This window comes from Nipponia nippon, unplaced genomic scaffold (assembly GCF_047370975.1).
Source record: "Nipponia nippon isolate SJK-2023a ecotype South Korea unplaced genomic scaffold, ASM4737097v1 scaffold_9, whole genome shotgun sequence".
In the NCBI taxonomy this organism is placed as follows: Eukaryota; Metazoa; Chordata; class Aves; order Pelecaniformes; family Threskiornithidae; genus Nipponia; species Nipponia nippon.
In genome coordinates, this window is record NW_028262413.1 from 541,706 (window position 1) to 561,574 (window position 19,869).

Consider the following 19,869-nt stretch of genomic DNA (forward strand, 5'->3'; position numbering starts at 1 on the left):
CTTCTGGAAATCCCATCAGTATCAGTCTACCTTTGGTATATGCCTTAACAGCTATAAAAATCTGGCCTTTGGTAGGCTAACTTTCTTTGTAAGTCAATAGTAGGCTTGCCTTTATACGACAATATAATTTCTGAAAATTCTTGCCAAGAGTCCTTTTTTGACTAGATATTTGAGGACTTCTTGCATTCTCCAGAGCTCCATTCTGGAAGGTGCTAAGTATTCTTATCATATGCTGGGCATCCCTTAACTGTCACAGACTTCAATGAGCACTAGCAGTGCTCAACACCGTTCAGGCAGAAGCCCCAGCTGAATTTATACCTATCTTGCAACCTAGTAGAAATAGAAGCTATTTAGTATGATAAATCCTTAGTTTAATGAAATATCAAAGACAGCTGCCTTTCAGCAAACCTTCCTGATTTATTAAAATGAAAGAGGATTACAGCTGGTATTCATGATGTTGATTTCCCTCAAAAATTATTAATTTATACTTCCAAAATATGCTTCACTGCTGTATTGACAGCTAAATCGTACGAATCATTAGGATACAAATTGTAATATACTCCTTGTTGAAGCATCTGGATAATGGTTTATGTGATTTAAGTATAGTACATTTGTACTTCTATTGTGGAAGTCATGTCAGCACTTAGACTATTTCCAGAAGTCAATAGCTCGCCCAGAGAATTTCACTTATGATCGTAACTTGGCACACAGATCTCCAGCAATGATGACATTTTATTAAGAAATTTTTAAAATCTGTCGGTGCCTTTTAATTTTACCAGTCTCAACATTTTTAAAAAGGCTTATTTCTTTATTGCTTTCTTGGGGTATCCATTTAAAACATTTATTAATTAGGTATTTGGCCACAAATTAGTTAATAGTTTGTTCTTTGTATTTTGTGGCATTAAGGAGGTCATTTGAGCGTTGTCTAATGAAGCAAGGAAGCTCGTGGCTAATTTTCAGCAATATGAAGACCTCTTTCAATTCATGAATCTTCACAAGATCATACCTAAGCAGACACTTCTGCTGAAGAGTATGCACGCTTATGTAGCAATTCTGAAGATGTTAATTTGCTGTTTTTCCTGAAATCCTGTAAGTAGACAAGTAAAATAGAAAGCTGTCATTCTGTCCCTCAATGCCTGACCTGTTGGATGCATGCTGGCTATTTTCCAGTTTCCACACTTGAACTTCTTCGGATTAGATAAAGCAAAAGATAAATTATTTTCCCCAATATAGTTTATTCCTAAGAGGTAGAATTAACATTTCTTGACAGGGTTTCAGAATGGTGGCAATAAATGTTCTCATGAAATAAAGTTAAGTAAATGTGAAGATGTTCAGATTATGGCCAATGTTAATCCATCGTTTTAGAAACAGAATAAACTTTTGAGATGTTTATATGTAATGTACTGAATACATCTTGAAAGACGGTATTTCTTTTCTTTTACACATACAAAGTAGGAGAATATGAAAAAGAAGAGAACTTGTATTTCAGTATACTGGAACATCTTTCAGTGTTATTAATCTAAGATTACTTTCTGTTCCTGACATGGTTTAAGTCTCTAGTTCAGGATATTCCAAGAATGCTAGTTTATAGCTCAAACACTACCTCCTATTTTTGTTGACCAAATAGGCAGATGTGTTCTTTTCTGCACAGAGATTCAATAAAAATGCATTTTTGCTCAAAAAACGAAAAAAACAGGCTAACAAAGCTGCTTTTGCAGCTGACGCTGTTCCTGGAAAAGATAATGTCTGTCTCTTTTGCCATTACTGTCTTTTGAAATTTTTCAGTAAAAGACACAAACATAGATCAGGAAGGCTGCGAATCCACCAGCGCTATTTTCTTTGTATTTGCCACTACAGAATACTATGGAACTACTCAAGTCTGTTTCAAACACACAAAAATGTGTGCACTGAGTCTTTGGGCACATACGTTTTTTTGTACCTTTCTAAAACTATAGATTACCACCATGTGGTTAAACAGCAAAAACATGGTTAAGTAAAGTAGCGATCTTAGAAAAATAAAAACATGAAAACTATTCTGGAACGTTACAGTAAAGATTTGACTTACAAAACATCCCATAGGTAAGGTGTTGAAAGGCTGGAGAGTTGTATTCATGGTGAGGTATTTCTAATGTATTATTTGACTTCAAATAACATTATCCATATTTTTAGTAATTCAAAGTAATTTGCTAATCACAGTATAGGACAAACAGTTTGTAGAGAATGTCACTGTTGTTATAACTCAGTCAATAAGAGATCCAAGACTTAGTTCTAAATGATGGGATTTGATAAAAGGTTGGTGTTTTCTCACTTTGTGTCCTAAATCTGGGTTGACTAATGAGATCTCGTATATTCACAGACGTTGTATGCATGCAAGTACCCATGATGGTAACTGGATAGAGCAAGCAGTTGGTAGTCAGTGTGTTCTGGAGTCGGGAAGAGTTGAATTCTGCAAGTTCCTCCCCTCCGTGCTAGGACTGGTAGCGGTAGAATCTCCCTGTCTTGGCTTCTAGGTCAATGGCAGGATAGAAGACATTGAACTGACATGGGAGAAACAGGACAGAGACCTCACGAGTTCATTTTGCAGTGGATGCCATAACATTTATCTTCAATGTCTCATCCAAACTACTCTGTGCCTGGCAGTAGGACAACTTGTAGCCATTCTGCTATGATAGGATTTCAGTTTGGGAGGGATAAACCTCTTCAGAAATAAGAGCAATAGAAGCTTTGCCCATTTCTGAAATCAGCCTTTCTCACAATGCTGAGATATGTAGATACGGCCATTTTTTGTCAACATGACTAGGTAGTGGCCAGGATCAAGTCTGAAAAAAAGAAAATACTATCAACGTTTGAACGTGTTGTATTTTAGTTACAAGTAGAAGCAGAAAGCCTGACATCTCCTAAGAGAATCTGCTCACAGTCTCCAAGAGTTCAGATAAGTATCCTAATTTCTGGATGTTTGTCTGAACCGTGAGCCTCTTAGGGTTCATTAATTGCAAACTTGAAACCACAGCCTTTCGGCTGAGCTGTGAAAGGTATACTGGCTAAGCTACTCTAGACTGGGACCTCAACTGTAAGAAGTAAAGCTTTTTTTGAGAACTTAACAAGTCATGGATCCTCCCTTAAGATTTATAAATGTGCTTACAAATATATACTGTTTTTATTTTCGTTTCAGTCATGGGATGTACTTGAATATTGCCAAAAAATGAGCAAGAAAACCCTATAAAACTAAAAAATGGTTAGGGAGTTATCAAAATACCATCACCGCTTCATTAGTTTAGTGTTAACCATGGTCAGATTTCAGTCTTCACATGCTTCCTGTACCATCGGAATTCAGAAATATTTGTCAGACCAGTGGCCGTGCAGGGGGATGTCGGAAGAAAGCTGAAGGCTCATAGGAACTCTGTAAAAATTCTGCAACCAGCAGAGTTTTCTTTATGATGGTGCTTGCTTTCTCTCTGCATGCTACTGAAGCATCCCTGAGGCTAATACTACTACCCAGCCCACTCTCTCTCTTTCTTCTTTCTTTTTCTTTCTTTCTTTCTTTCTTTCTTTCTTTCTTTCTTTCTTTCTTTCTTTCTTTCTTTCCTTTCTTTCTTTCTTTCCTTTCTTTCTTTCTTTCCTTTCTTTCTTTCTTTCCTTTCTTTCTTTCTTTCCTTTCTTTCTTTCTTTCCTTTCTTTCTTTCCTTTCTTTCTTTCTTTCCTTTCTTTCTTTTCTTTTTCTTTCTCTCTTTCTCTTTCTTTTCTCTCTCCTTCCTTCCTTCTTTCTTTTCTTTCTCTCACTCTCTCTTCCTCTCCCCTCCCCTGCCCTCCCCTCCCCTGCCCTCCCCTCCCCTCCCCTCTCCCCTCTCCCCTCTCCCCTCTCCCCTCTCCCCTCTCCCCTCTCCCCTCTCCCCTCTCCCCTCTCCCCTCTCCCCGGAATGGACCAGGTGTCAGTAAGTGTCAGGTATTTTCTAAAAGTCAGAGGGAGGATACTCCAGACAGGGCTCAACCGTGCCTTGCCTCACCCCCTTCAAACTGTGCAGTCTAAACCACTATTGTATACTATCAATGTACTCCTTGTATTCCTCAGGAATAAAGTATATATCTTTCCAGCAAAGGGCACTTAGTGTAATTTTGCATGCCAAGGGGTTACCTCCCTCCAGGCTTATGGGAGGTTTTTTTTTCTTGTTTTTTGTGGTTTTTTTAAAATTACAAATGGATTCCCAAGTAGCTCCCTTGAGCTGTGCTCCTGGTACACAAAGTTTATCATGGGGTAAATGAGCAGATTTCTGTGGGAGCCCTTTGTTAGAGTGTTGGCAGCACATCAGCTACTATCTTGTAAAGTTTGAAATACAGCATAACTGTCCGAATGATAATTTACAGACAACCTGTTTCCCTCCAAGCTCCTCAGTGAAGCCTCCTGAAAAGGCAATGGACTTTTGGTCAACAGTATCTATATTTTTTTTATGTTTCCACTCAATTTATATCCTTTTTGTGTTTCCTCCTGCTCCTGCTGCTACTTCATTAGTCCTCCAGAAGGAAGATATGTGTCAGGGAGTGAAAGGGAGTCTGGTTTATGATGATGTTCACAGACTGCCCTCCGCAGTTCAGTTTGTCAGGGGTTGGCTGCAAACCAAGCCCTTCAGCGTTCCCTGGCGGTTTGAGTTTGGATGAACTTCAGCCTCCCAGCAGTCATCATCCTGCTCCCCTTTCAGCTTGGCTTCACATCAGGTTCCCGGTATCTCCTCCCTTTCTGCTTGAGCTTGGCCTCCAGGAAATACCAGTTGCCACTGCCTTCCCTGTATCTTGGGTGTTTCCATCCTGACAACTGCTTCCACCACTAATTCTAAAAATCTTCTGGAAGAAAATAGCAGGCGTGAGGTCCATGAGTAAAGATGCAGAACTTCAACTTTGCATTGTCCATTTAAGGAGAATTCACTCGTTTACATGTTGCATCCCGATAGCTCTGATGAAGGAGGTATTCTTTGTGTTGCTTATGACGTATTACGGCATACGAAAACTGTCTCCCATAACAAACTGATAACTATATAGGACTTAAAAATGTGTGTGTGTGTCATTCCACTTATTTGATGATAAAAAGATAAAGGTAAGATACCAGTAATAATACAGGATTTTTTCCTGAATATTGTTTAGAATCCAAAAATATGATAATTTACGCTTTGAGATTTTTTGTATTTTACATTGTATCTAGGTTGATAAGACTTGTTTTTGGAAAAATCAATCTGTAAATATTAATGAGGCACTGTAGCTCAAATTTAGGTACAAAAGGTAGGTGCATATTTACATGGATTTCAAATGGATTTAATATCAAAATAATTGTAAAATATTAAAATAATTTAAGGGTACCTAAAAAAGCAATAGACACATTGTGGGGTTAGGCAAGAAGGTTTCATGTTGGAGAAGCTATAAGAAAAGTTGTACAGAACATTAGAAATCTTCACTGAGTTAAATAATAAAATGTTTTTAAAAACCCCGACAGAACAACCCATAGCAGAGGACAATTTGTGAATTATAGTAGTATCCAATCCAAGCGCATAACTGGTATTTTATTTTTGCTGGGGTAGGAGCTATGCTTTATTATAAGAAAAACAGAAGAAAGTGCACAACTACTTAATAGTTTAGCCCGGCTTTTTGTCAGTTTACTCTCTTATCACAGGCTACTTAGAGCAGTTCGTTAGGAAGGTGGCTGGTATCACCACCAAGTATTGAAGTTGCCCAACACTTCCAATTATAAGCTCACATTTTCAGTATATTAAAAAATATCCAGACTTAAACTGTTAGGCTTATTTTTTTTGTGTTGGGTGTCTGAATCAGGTTCAGACATTCCAGATAATAAAGCTAATATTTTTTCATGGTAAAAGAAAAGTATGGGGATCTTCTGTTTGAAGAGAGGAACTGAAGAAAATGGGCTGGGGTGAGAAAAGGAAGTTATGGGTAGAATGGGAAAGATCACTGAGATCCAGAAGGAAACTGAATAAAGTGTGAAGTTTGGAAGGGTGCAACTGCATTTTACTGCGCAAGTAAACTGAAACTGGAATTAGAAGCAGTCTGGGAAGTGCACGTTTGACGAATGCTCGTTCATATTTTTAATATATTCTGCATGTGATGAAAGAATGACTATCACTGGGAGTATAGCTATGTCGGATGATACTGGAGCATAACTATATTACTGTAAGAGAGGGCCTGTTGGAATACCTCTAACGTATTACCTAAGACGACTTCTAACTGAGGGGGAAACAAATCTGTACATTTTCTTTTTAATGACAGTACGTAACACATATGTTTTAGAAGTATTTTTAAGGGCATCATCTTTGGCGGTGGGAGTCTTCCATTAATCTGTATTAGAGGTACTTGTTGGCAGTTACGGTGTTTATTTCTCAATATTATGCATTGGGGTGTAATATTCAGCATCTCATTCTTTGGCTGAGCTAAAAACTGAAGAGAGATTTTGAACTGAAACAGGTTTAGAGTATAAACAGAAGAAGTGCAATCAACTTTAAGTAGTTAAAGGTGTTCTGGAATATTTCATGTTTAGTTATTAGATATTTTGAAAGATAGTAATAAGAGATAATATGAGTAGGCAGAAAGAAAGGAATCTTAAGGAGTCTAAGCTTAATAAACAAAGGCAATATAGATTAAAAAAGTAATCCTGCTACAAATCTGTCTCCAAGATTCCTTATTTTGAAGCCAAGTTAAACCTTGTTTAAGGTAATTCTATCAGAAATAGGAGGTGCAAATGTCCTCAAAATGCTAAGTGTCTTTTATGTATGAGAAAGAATCTTAGTCTGTACTGTATTCTGTGGGAAAAGGGAATGGAGGCCTTAAGATATTTTTCTAACCTTGCTGATCTAGTGCTTTTATATAGTGTCACATTCTATAGATATTTCACAGAATGGAAATGCTTTTAGCTTTTACTACTTCTTCCTCAATTATGTATTTGGAATCCCGCTGCCAGGTTTATAGGGACGTTCAGCTCCTCTCTTGCCTGAAATAAATCAGTCTCATCTATTTTCCTCTCATTTTAAGTAGGAGATGATTCTTTTTACTTAGAGCCTAAGAGCTCTTGTAATTCTCTGCACAGAAGTAATTTGTTGAGGAAGGCTTTCCTTATCTTTCTGTCCATTTGCTTAACCATGGAGATCTTGAAATGAACACAAACAATCCTAGAATCCTAGAATTGTTTTGGTTGGAAGAGACCTTTAAGATCATGAAGTCCAACCATTAACCTAACACTGCCAAGCCCACCACTAAACCATGTCCCTAAGCACCACATCTCCGGCTTTTAAATACCTCCGGGGATGGGGACTCGACCACTTCCCTGGGCAGCCTGGGCCAATGCTTGCCAACCCTTTCTACGAAGAAGTTTTTCCTAATATCCGACCTAAACCTCCCCTGGTGCAGCTTGAGGCCATTCCCTCTCATCCCATCGCTTGTTACTGGGGAGAAGAGACCGACCCCCACCTCGCTCCAGCCTCCTTTCAGGCCATTGCAGAGAGCGATGAGGGCTCCCCTCAGCCTCCTCTTCTCCAGGCTGAGCCCCCCCAGCTCCCCCAGCCGCTCCTCGTATGGCTTGTTCTCTATAACCTTCACCAGCTCTGTTGTCCTTCTCTGGACACGCTCCAGCACCGCAATAACAGAAAATGTCTATTGCTGCTTTCACCATACCATACCATGTTTATGGGAGCTGTGTTTTCTCCTCCTACCCTGCAACATAGGTACAGATCATAGAATCATTTAGGTTGGAAAAGATCCTTAAGATCATCGAGTCCAACCATAGATCGAGTCCAACTGTCATGTCGAACTTCGTTATTTAATAACAAGTAAAAGGATTACAGAACTCTGAGGAAATACTTCACAAGGGAAATATGTAATCTGTTGTGCATTACACTTAAAATGTTGCTGTTATAACACTGTATTACCTCAACCAGAGTAGACTAAGTTTAAGATGCGTTTCTCTTTTACCTCCTTCAATGGTATTGTGCCTCAGAGATTAGCGATACAGCTCTTTTAAAAGTTAGGTAGAGAAATAAACTGAATCTTTTTTGAAAAAGTAAGGAAGACGGTAACTACACTGATAATGCCTGGCCTTCAGTTTCTACACAAACTACGCTACTGCTGAAATCACGGGAATCTGCTCAAGTGGGAGCAAGCCCAGTATTTCTCACTATCTTTTATTTCCCCTCACAGTCTGTCCAAGAAAGCATCAAAATTCATAGAGCTAATACTACGAAAACAAAACTGCGGCTGCCTCGTCTTCGTGAAGAGGGATGCCCCGTGTTTCATAGAAATTAGTCGCAGTATTTCAATTGTCTTTATACTACAGCATTCCGTTGTGCAGCTCATTAAAACGTGCACAGGGAATCTTTTACAGATGAGCTGTGCCGTAATTAGCTTGTTACTGTTTCAGATTCTCTCTCACGTGGTAGGTAAATTACACCGGATACTAGGAAACCTTCAGTACATACTCACTTCCTTTTTATTTAAGGAAGATTCCAGGCTATGTATGTAGCACTTCTCTACAAAACATTTACCTTTAAATCTTAGAATCATAAGATAATTTAGATTGGGAGGGATCTCCTGAGGTCATGTAGCCCAACATCCTGCTCAAATGTGTATATACATACAACTTCATTATGGGAGAACAATAGTTTTAATTGTTCCTTAATGTTTATTACACTTTCATTAATAGTTTGCAAGAACAAAAATGACATTTAATCACAAGTTGCTTTGCCAGGCATTTTAAACAGGCCAGTCATGGCAGATCAAATAATCTCTAAATTACGGAGACTTATCACTGACATGTAATGGAATATTTTGTGTTCTAATACCACTGTTATTGATCTGTACTGGTATTTTGCTGTTTAGATATACTATAGGTCTTGGATAGATGCTACGTGTGTTGGATATATAAGCACAAATGGATGAAGTTCCATAAACAGAGTGGAATAGATCTTTGTCTTCATCCTTTAAAGCTTTATAAATGTTTCTTACAGGTTTAAACCTTAAGTTGATGTTTGATAACAACTCTGTTTTTCCATCATCAAGATAATGACCTTGATAATTTTCTCAATTTTGGCAACTGCTTTTCTGCTCTGGGGGGTGGTGTCTGTACTAAGGGTGCGAGCTCCAAAGGGTCGGCCTTGTCAGGACCTTAAATGAACAGTATCTAACCACAGTCCGCTCACCTGTGCCTGTTAGGAGCAGCAGTACTTCTAACTGATAGGACAGGTCTGTGTTTTATTCTAAACTCCGCCGTTGTGATTCTTCCTATCAGATCTTTGTGTGAACTCTGGTATTCGTTTCCTTTATGCATCATAAATAAGAATATTAATGATAAGAATATTAAGACTTAACCACATTTACGGAGTATTTTCAGATTCTTTGTTGAGAGGTACTCTGTAGTAAGTATAGGTGGTTGCTGTTCTTAGTGTTTGTGAACGAGTGAGGAACAGAATTTGTAAGGCACGTGAGAGTCCAGAGGTGGAGACGAGCATTTTGGAGCGTTTCTAGAAATAGTTCAACAGATTAGGAACCTGCTTGGTTATGGAATCATAGAAATCAGTGGGCATTAATAGCAACCTTGTGTAAACACTTCTGAAAATCTGCATCTTTTGAACATCTATTTTTTCAGGAACTTAGCCGTTCAAAACAGATTAGCCAGAAGATGCTGTTACAAAATCATTTGGGGAAAGGTGCAGCTCCGTGGCTCTGTGTAGCTTAACTTGTTTGTTCCCCGGAGAGAAACGCCTGCTGGCTTACAGCTCTGACCCAGCTGAGAAGTGAGGTTGACTCCACTAGATCCTGTCAGGTTGCCTTTAAACTGAGAGCTCAGAAACATTTAAAAATTTGCAAGACAGATTTAAGAATTTACATTTTTCCAGTGTGGAGTAAAGACAAGCATTTCTCACTCCAGTTTCCCTTAGATACCACGTTTCATTGCTCAGAAAGCTTGTTCGTTCTGTATCTTTTGGAAAAGAAGTCTGACCCTCCATGATGAGAAAGCTATTGATTCCACCTGAAACCTGCAAAAGATGGCATGCTTTGCAGGTTGGAGTCTTAGAGTGTTAGAGTCAAATCTAGGCCTCGATTGAGCAAGGTACCTATTTGTGTATCGAATGCTGATCATGTGGCTTGATTCAGGGAATTCAACAGGAATGTTCGCATGCAGAAAACAAGGCATAAACTTTGCTTGCCGAAATCAAGACTTTCTTTTACTGATATAAATGGTTTTACATTAATTCTTATATGATTAAACGGATTGGTAGAAATGTAGTATGAGAGTGACATTTCAAATACTGACATAGTATCCAGAAGCAATATGATTTCCTTGTGGAAAGTTCCTGAAAATGTGTGTGTTTTGCCTCCATTTCAGAAAAAGCAGGTAGCATGTGCAGATCACCTGCATGCTAAGAGTGAAGCTAAAGGCAAACAGCAGATCAAGAAAACATGTGCTGCATGGCTGTCAGAGAGCATCTTCTCATTGACCGTAAAATAAGTTACTAGATAACAAAATGTAGCTGGAGAGAGTCTCCTCTGGAGTTTATTCAAAAGGAGAACAGGATTTCTCTGCTTACTCTGTTAAGCAAAAATGTTCATGAGTTACGGATAGCAGAAGACTATTGATAAGCTGCTATAATAAGAAAATTCCTTCTGTAATTTCACATCCCATTGTATCAGTTCATTACAAATTTCATTTCACATACTTTTTCGTATCTCCTAACACAAAACAAAATATATGCATGACATCAGCAGTTGTGCATTTGCAAAAGCAAGTACCAATAATGTAAATGTCAATGTGTTTTTAAATGAACCCTGCTGTGGATACTGGAGGAGAAATGAATAAATGAAATTTTCTTCAATTTTCCAAAACAACTAAATTTTTTTGAAGTTTCGTTTGTTTTTAAACAAAACATTGTAGCAATAAATTTGCTAGAAGTTAAGTCTTCAGACTTTCAAGGCTTTAAAAACTCTACCTTTTGTGAAACAAATAGTATACTAAGGTTATAGATTAGTCATCAGTTCATTCTTTTTACCCTAGCAATGATGTATTCTCTGAGCTGACATGAAAAAGCTGTAGGGCACTGAACTAGAACATGTTGATAAATTGCACCGAACAACTAGAATATCACTTGGTACAGGGCCAGCCCTGAAATACTTTGCAGAAAAACCTAGCACAGGCTGAGCTCTGTGAGAGAGTGATATGGTCCAGGGATGCCGAAATAGCTGCTAAGAGCAATCAAAGCAGATGTCTTTAGCCCCTCAGTCCCTGTCTTCCTGCCATATTTTTCATCATATTAACCTCTTTTAAATAAAAGGAAGCTAATTCAGAAATTTCCCGCACAGGCAGATGGATATGTTGTCATTCCCTCAGTTTAGGCAGGTGAACCCAGACGAATCAACTGCCTTTGGAGCTTATGCAAGCCACAATGCGTTATATTGGTCAATAGAAACAAGGCAGTGCTAGGTCTGAGAGGAACATCAGACTACGCTGGAAGGAAGGTTCACTGATATTGGGAAGAACATAATCCCACCTGAGGTTATGAGAAATATATAATTTAAACCAGTAGTATCTTGAATCGTTATTAAAAAAATTACAAGCTTTTATCATTAGTATGCTTTTTTTTTTGAAATTTGAAAACCAGTAATGTTTGTCAGATACTTTCATTTGACAGAATTGCACGTAACGCTCTTAATTTCAATTTTTTTAAAGCCGTTTTTAATATTTGAAATAGGCTTCTTGTGTTCCACTGATAATTCATGGATTAAATGACCCAAACCCAAATGATCGCTTGAAATGTTAACCAACATTTTCATGTTGTTTCAGCACATCTTCCTGTGTTTCAGCACAAAACACATATTGTGTCTTGCTACAGCTGTTCTATTGGTATCAGCAAAACATAAATCTGAGATAGATGTGAACACAAATATGTTCAGCTTGTCGTTCTTATGCAGTTTGAATGATGTTTGCCTTGTGTATTCTTCACATTATATTAACAATGTCTTCATCTTTAACCAAACTGTAAATGGTTTACAATATGACTCTGTGGTCTCTTCAATTTAATTAGTTGTGTTTTTTTATTTTAGGGCTTAATTTCCCTTTTTACTATAAGACTGTTTTTCCTTCTGATTAACTTTAAATAATCATTTTGAAGGAATTAAACATGTTGGTTTTATTTTATTTATTCTTTTTCTTTATGTCTTTCCCAGCTGTAGGTATCCAGATGAAACTTGAATTTTTCCAGCGGAAATTTTGGACTGCAAGCAGACAGGTATATTTTAAATTGAAATTTTCTTTGTCACTGAATCCTCAACAGCTTTCTAACTGTGCAGATGATGATCTGCAACTTTTTTCGTCACAAGCAAAGCTATTGTAAAGAAACAGTGTATTTGAAATATATAATGGCTAGCTTTTCTGATTTACATTCCAGTTCATCGTTACAAAAAAGCGAATTCAGTGGTCACAAAGAGTTGCTTGATCCCATATTTATGGAAGCAAGTAGAAAGATTATTGATTTTAGACCCCTTTAGACATAAGGAGTTACTTTGTTGGCCTGACACATATTGATTTTCTCCCTCAGTAAACCAAACTCTGATACTTATTCATTTCCAGTGACAGCAGAATTATGCCTACTCACTCACGTAGGACCTATCTTCTAACATTCAGTAACTGAAGTATCACATAGATTAATTAACTAAACTAGATTATTGAATCATGGTTGGCATTCATAGTCTTCAATGAACTATACCTAAAATGTTCAGGATATAGAATTTGTATTCATTGACGAGGATAATTCTGTACTTTCTAAAGACAGGAGATGCCATCCCTATTTTGAGAGCAGATTGGAACTGTTCTGTTTCAGAAAATGACCCCTAAAATGCAGGTCCGACCCCACCCCTGTAGGAAAATCATGTATCTTGTCTTCGAATGGTCTCCAAGCTTCTAACACCTGGAGGAGATTATGGTGTTTCAAACAGTTGAAATCGTTGCAGCGTGAAAGCGCCCTTTCTCTGCAGACAGGAACAGAACGGGATTGGTGAACAGATTTATAACTTTCCTAGTCATTTTTAGAACAATTGCTGTCAGTTAAAAATGTAATCAGTATCAGCTTCTTTATAATTGTGCTCGTATGGATTTTTCAAATGTTATATTTTGTAATCATCAAATGATAAATGAAAATATTTTATTGATTTTTGATATCATCTCCAGTGTGCATCTCTCGATGGCAGGTGTGCTATAAGTTGTGATGATGAAGTAAGTAACAGATATTTTTTTCCATTTATATCTCTACTGCAGTAGAACATCCAGTTGATGAATTTAGTTCGAACATCTCATTGTACATTATAATCTCCTGGTGTAATTTGGGATCGCCTTCTAAGTATTATACTATTTAGATAGTGAGACTTTTTTTGATTGCTTACAAACATCCATTTAATTACAAGGTTGACACTTGAAGTATGCATTGTAATAACTCCTGCTTTGTGAATCCAGTTTCGGAAATAATTTGAAGCTGTTCTAAGGCATTTTATTACTACTTTATTGTTCATCTTAGAAGCTAATCTCTGACGTTCACACTAGAATTGGACATGAATTCAGAGCTGAATCTATGCAGAACTAATACATTAATAGCACTTCAGAAATAAAAAAAGAAGTAACCTTAGTCAGTTTGGCTTAATGCACTCACTGAAGTAGCTTTTTACGTAGTTTAATTTGTTAGATAAAAGTAGTATTTTTAATATCTTATGCATAGATTTTTGTAAAGCATTTGACATCATACCATACAATGTTTTGGTTAAGCAACCAATGTATAACAGGTTAAATGAATTAAAAAGGGGTTAATAAAGCACTGACTGTATTGATATATGGGAGGAATTAGGCGTACAAGACTCTAGAAAATCAGAGTTGGGTTTGAGATATTGTATCATGTATAGTTAGTGATTTGGAAGAAAACAAAGCAATTACTGATAACATCCGTGTGTTACCTCTAAACTGATGAATGGTGTGAGGAGACCTGGATCACCTGATAAACTGTGTTTGAACAAGCTATATGAATTTAAATATGATAAAATGTAAATTCCTACATCTGGAAATAAAAACTGCAGGCTGTATTTGTATGATACTTTTCACACAGTGGCCAAAAGAACTATTGCAAAACGTACATAAAAGCTAAGAGCCTGTTTGGCTCTGTAACTCATGCTAATGCAATGTTTTTGCAATCTTTTTTCTAAGTAGGAGAACGTTTTTTTTATGCACTTACAAAGTTTTATACAGTTTTGTTCAGTTTTTTTATACATGCCTAGTTGTTTTCAGGAAGGCTGCTATCTGTACGGCCAAGAGTCAGCAGTCAGCACAGCGTCAGTTTTTACGCCCTTTTCAACAAGGCGTAACATACGGTACTCACAGCAAACCATGAAAATCCGAGCAGTTACCCCCACCGCTGCAAGCTCTGGCGTTTAAACAATGCCTTCTCACCTCTTCTCTCTGATATCTTCAAGTTCTCACAAGTTTGTGTCACTGCTTTTTACAGTCGGAACCCACACATGTTATTTGCGGTATTCCATAAGTCTTTATTTTCTCTTTCTCTGCTGTCTCTCCTTATCTTTCTCATAGTCTGGCCTTGCAAGTCTCTTTCTGACTGTTCCAGCATTTGAAATAGACTTCCACTTCTTATCGCAGAGGTGCTGCTTGCCCTGCGTTAATGTATTTCCAATGAAATCTCCACATCTTCCACCACCCGAACCGCTGCCCTGACTCTATTCCTGCCTATACAATAGTGAATTCATTTGGAGTGTGCTTTGTGTTGTGTAGCACCGGGTTTGTTCGGGGCTGTTCAGGACAGAAGAAGATTAACAAGAATGGTTACATAAAGTACTGTGTGATGGTTCCTGTAGGGAACGCTTAGCAGCGTTGGGCTTTCCTGAGGATAGGTAATTCAAAACTTTAAAGACACGAATGTCTTTGAAGAGTACTTTCTAACATGTGCCATTATTGTATTGGATATTTAGTTGTTTAAGGCAAAAAATGATATTTTAATTTTTTATTACTTTTGTGTAAAGTAATTTATAAGAAGTTTAAAAGGTACATCATCAATCCTAGCAATATCACTTCCTTGATGCTACTTCACTACCTCATATACTGTGATGTTGAAATGTGTTTTATTGAAAAGTGAGTCCAGCACATAGGTGCAGTGATAAAATTTTTTAAACTACGTGTCTGCTTAATATGAGATTCAGATCACAAAAACCATTCCAGGGAGAAAGGCAGAGCTTAATACATCAGCAGTTATAGGAGCGGAACACTAAGTTCTTCAGCATACCAAATCAGCAAAGCCTACAACAAACTATAAGTCATCTGCTAGGACCCTGGGATCTAACAGTTGGAGGATAGAGATAGCAATAAATAATAGAAAATAGAATTTGCAGTAAGCCAAAACACAAAGGCCTGATGATCGTGCCGTCTTTGGCAGTGAAACGGACCATATGAGTCAACATATCTTTTGCATTTCTAGCTATAACAACTTATGGACTCTTCCATTTAAAGCTTGTATTATTTTAATCATTAAGTAAACTTTTCCAAATATGAAATAATGAAAACCAAAGCAGGTTCCACCCAGGTGTGGGTGGAAGTGCTTACTTAGCCCAAATCCCCGGCTGTCATTTGCATATTAACCAATTTTAAGGTGAGCTCATCATGTTTATTACCCCATTCTCCTAAGAGTGATCAGACATCTATTGAGAAAGAAGGTCTGTAGAGCTGGTAATTACCTGAGTTTTGTGGCCTTGCTTTACTGTAGCTTGCTCTAGACTTAATGTGCAAGCTTTACCTCGAATTGTTTCCAGCAGCTTTAAATATTTTCATCAGTGGGTTTCCAGTCATAGCCAACCAGCTTGAGAAATACAATTGCAGGTAGCCTGAGTAAAGTTAGAGTGCTGTATAAAATCTCCTCCTTGTTTAGCCTAAACCACCGTGCTGTTGGGGTTAAAAACTGGGCAGAGATTACTTCCTTCATTTGCAATAGCCTGTGCGATAGCATAGTAATATTACATCATTTCTTGTGTAAAACATGCTCCTTCTGCAAAGCGTCCAACTACGTCATCACAACAAGCGTATTATCATTACTGCAAAAATGGTTTTGGTCTGTCCTTGCTGGGAAGCCCGGTATGCACCCGTCAAGATTCCAAGAGGGCACAGCCAGAAACAATCTACTCTCTTCTCTTTTATCGCATTGGCAGTTAATAAGAATTGTCATATACTTTGCTAAATATTCAGGCAGAACTTCTTTTGCAATTACAACCATATGCAAAGAAAATACAAGCAGTTTAAAGTCTTTTCAGCTACTTTCACTTGACACCAGGAGGAGCCGTGTAAGCATATGGAGAAATTTAGTAATAGTGTGAACCTTGATGATTTAGAGATTCCAAACTTTGTTTTAATGACAAAATCTACTGTTGATAGGACTCAATCAAGTATCACAGCTCCTCTGTTGAGTCTATTAACTTTCACAGCTGTCTTTTCTCAATGGCAAGAAAATATCTGCTGAACAGGTATGGTATAAATTAAAGCATTTAAAAGTATAAAGACATTAATGCAAATAGAGTGGCACAATAGTCATACAGGGAATTAGTTGATGAGTTTGCGTGATACTTTTGATTCTAAAATACAGACATCCAATTAATTAGAAGTCCTTTTTTTTCCTTCTTTTTTTTGAGAGCGTTGAAATTGCTTGTTTCTTCTTGTTTTCCTGATAGCTCACATTTTATTTTAATGTTCTGTTTTCTTTCTTTTTCGTTTTTGGTTTCTTAACCCATATTACATTCCATTACTGTTATTGTATATCGGAGCTGTGAAAAATACATAGAGGACTTGAACTTGATCAAAGTTACTGTAATTCAAATGTGTTCTCAGCCCTCGGTCAACATTCTTGCTGTGTTTATTCTGGACTTCATGCCTACTCTGTTTTACAAGCTCGGGGACTCTCCGCCTGCGGAACGTTCCCCTTGAAATCTGAAGTTCACTGAACTTGAACCTCTGGGCAAACCTGTGCATAGTTCCCTTCCAATACCTGTGGAACATTGTGAATTACACCGCTTTCATACAGCTCTAGTCTATGCAAATGCTATTATCCCATGCATTAATCTTCTACCTGAAATCTTCTGTTTGAGATTAGCTAATGTATTGGACAAGTAAATGCACCTCACTGGCCTTTGTCCGTGCTACATTTAAGTTACAAACTGTTTCTTTAATGTAGTGCTGAATATTGAAAGTTACTTATCTTGCTGGCAAGCAGGTGAATGAAGGGTTCTGAATGAATATTTTTCCCTTGTTAATGTTTCTAAAATGGATTGAAATAGAAGCCCTCTCATCTTCACGTTCCTCCAAAAAGATACAGATTGCACTTACCGCGTTGTGCTTGTTTCCAATAATCATTCTAAAACGTTAGTATCTTTTTAAATTCTGAACAATGCTAGTGCATGATTGTGGCTTAGACATTTGAGACATGGCCACCAATTCTGGAATCAAGCCAGTGTTTTCCCAACTGCTATAATCCATAAACTATGAAATTAAGCCTACACTCTTCCTTGTCCAGCATAACTACTTTTATTTATTTCCTATAGTGTGGAGAAATATTGTTTCTAAAGCACTATCTTTAGATTAGTCTTTCATGCACGAGGACTGCAAATATGTATCCTCAAAAGGCTCTTTGTTGACTTAGCTCCTCTCCTAATAAAGTCAGTGGGAGGCTTATGATTGACTTTGGGGAGAGCGGTGCTCTGGTGTTACAGTCTGCTGCTGAAATTCCACCCTTCACACGCCGCTGAGGTTGAGTAGCTGCCTCTTCTGAATGCATTAGCTCTACTCGATTCTTTGCCATCATCATCAGCTTTTCACATTGCATTTGCCAATTTTTGGCTTTCTAGCAGATCAAAGGTTGGAAGTGAGTTGTTTCAGCTTCCTTTTTGACAGGTTTTCTGTCACTGGGGGTGTCTGTAGCTTAGGTTCCCCTATTAGAATGAATATCCTGCATTTGCGTTAGGGAATGACGTTCATTCCAAACTTTTGCCTGATTTGGGCTTCTTTGCTTTTTTAAAAACTAAACTTCGAGTCAGCATTTCTGCAAATCTCTCCTCTTCTTCAGCCCCACAGAACAGTACTAATATGTGGCCAGAAGGAGTCAGGCACATCTAAGCATCTCTTGAAAAATCAGACTGCATTTTCGTGTCTTGCCCAACCACTACTGCATGGAACTGCTTTCCTCTCTAAAACAGCAGAGGGATTTTGCTGGGTGCGCAGAGTCTAGCAGAATGCAGATTTTGTCATGTCTCTGTGCAGCCCATTTGCAGCAGGAAAGGTTTTGAATTAAAAGCAAAGCCATGATGGTTCCTACATGGAAGCCATCCTACATGTTTGCTGATTTAGACCAACAATAGAAATACGTTAAAGATTTAACGCTGAGGTGGGTATTTGGCAATACTGAAGGGAAACTGAGTTATATCAAGGTTTGAGTTGAACCTTATGTTTAAACTCTGCAGCACAGTAATTAAAACTTTGCCTGTAGCAAGTAATTCACTTGAGGTTAAAATAGCACATGCATGTGTGGAGGGAAGCACTGATTTGGGTTTACCTTGTTTTATACAGTTTATACATCTGACCTACAAAAAGCTAACAGTCCTACCTCTAAATCCAGTTCCCAATTAAAAACACAATTTGAAAAGATTTAAGAGACCTGTGGGGCCTCTTTTACAGAAGTTTCTGGTCCCATCCCCCAATGAACAAATTAAAAAATACTACCTGGTCCCCTGTTGGTCCTCCAGGCTGACACTGTGTTTTCATTAATGCATCATTAAGGTAATGACATTGGGCTGATGTTTTTCTCCAAACACAGGAGAAGCCATCAGGAGCAACAAAGCTCTATGTCGTTGCAAACTTAGTTATAAGGGAAACTTGTAAGAATGGATTATAGAAACACTGACCTTGTTCTTTTTATGTTTATTTATAATTATCTTACATCTTCCCTTTCTGTACACATCTTTGTTTTGTTTTGCATGAAACAAATGCATAAAAATTAAATCAGGTAACATCCCATAAGTTGAGACCACATTCACTATGTAACAACTGAAGGCTTTACCCATTTAGAAGTCACTTGGTATTAGAGTGAAGTAAGTAATTAACTTATTGGTGTATCCTAAAATAAAAAATTAAAGTTGTATTTTGTTATTTTTCAGGCAATCAACTGTTACCTAATAGATAACAATGGATTTATTTTAGTGTCTGAAGACTATAGACAGGTAAGTGAAAGATTTTTATTCAATCTTCTCATGTAACACATTCATATAAAATGACTTGTTTTTTAAATAGGCCACTATCTTAAAATGTTAAGGAATTAGTAACATAAAATTCAAAAAATTGCTTCAACAAAGTTGTTTCTCACAGGAGCTGAGTTTCTGTCTCCCACTGGGGCAGGGTCTGCTCTTAAACTCATAAATGTTCTCTTGAAGGGCTTTTTTGCTGCAGAAGTGTCTGTCTTCTGTAAGACATTTTTACCCCATGAAAAAAAGATTCTCTGTGGCATTTTTGCCACATGGAAAGGTTCGGGAGGGAGGGAGGACGCTGGGGACACAGAGCTTTTATATTCAGAATTGAGATAATGAAATTTTACAGAGCTGTTAGCTGAGGAGTTTGTTTTCTGAAGTGGATTACAGTTATTGAAGGATTAAAACTAAGCACTCAGCATCACAAGAGAGAGGACAAGGATCATGATTAATGAGAAGATCATTCAAAACATTAATTTGCTTTGTCTTTATGGAAAATTATTGAAAAATGAAGGTATAATTGCTCAATCCTGGAAATGTTATGAAGGAACCATTATCATT

At 37.6% G+C, this 19,869-nt stretch overlaps 2 protein-coding genes across 8 annotated transcripts in view; one reads left to right on the forward strand and one right to left on the reverse strand.

Annotated features, from left to right (window-relative positions):
• Positions 1–19,869, forward strand: part of CACNA2D3 (calcium voltage-gated channel auxiliary subunit alpha2delta 3) — a 458,323-nt gene that overhangs the window by 398,504 nt on the left and 39,950 nt on the right. For all 7 annotated transcript variants that reach the window (XR_015701497.1, XR_015701498.1, XM_087744701.1 and 4 more), the window contains 3 exons: positions 12,208–12,269; positions 13,208–13,252; positions 19,222–19,284. Coding sequence is in view for 5 of the 7 variants with exons in the window: in XM_087744701.1 (XP_087600827.1) it covers positions 12,208–12,269; positions 13,208–13,252; positions 19,222–19,284 (170 nt within the window). In the remaining 2 variants the exon portion in view is untranslated. The remainder of the gene's footprint in view (positions 1–12,207; positions 12,270–13,207; positions 13,253–19,221; positions 19,285–19,869) is intronic.
• The window catches only part of LRTM1 (leucine rich repeat transmembrane protein 1), a 115,766-nt gene that overhangs the window by 16,864 nt on the left and 79,033 nt on the right, over positions 1–19,869 (reverse strand). The gene's annotated exons all lie outside the window — the stretch shown is intronic.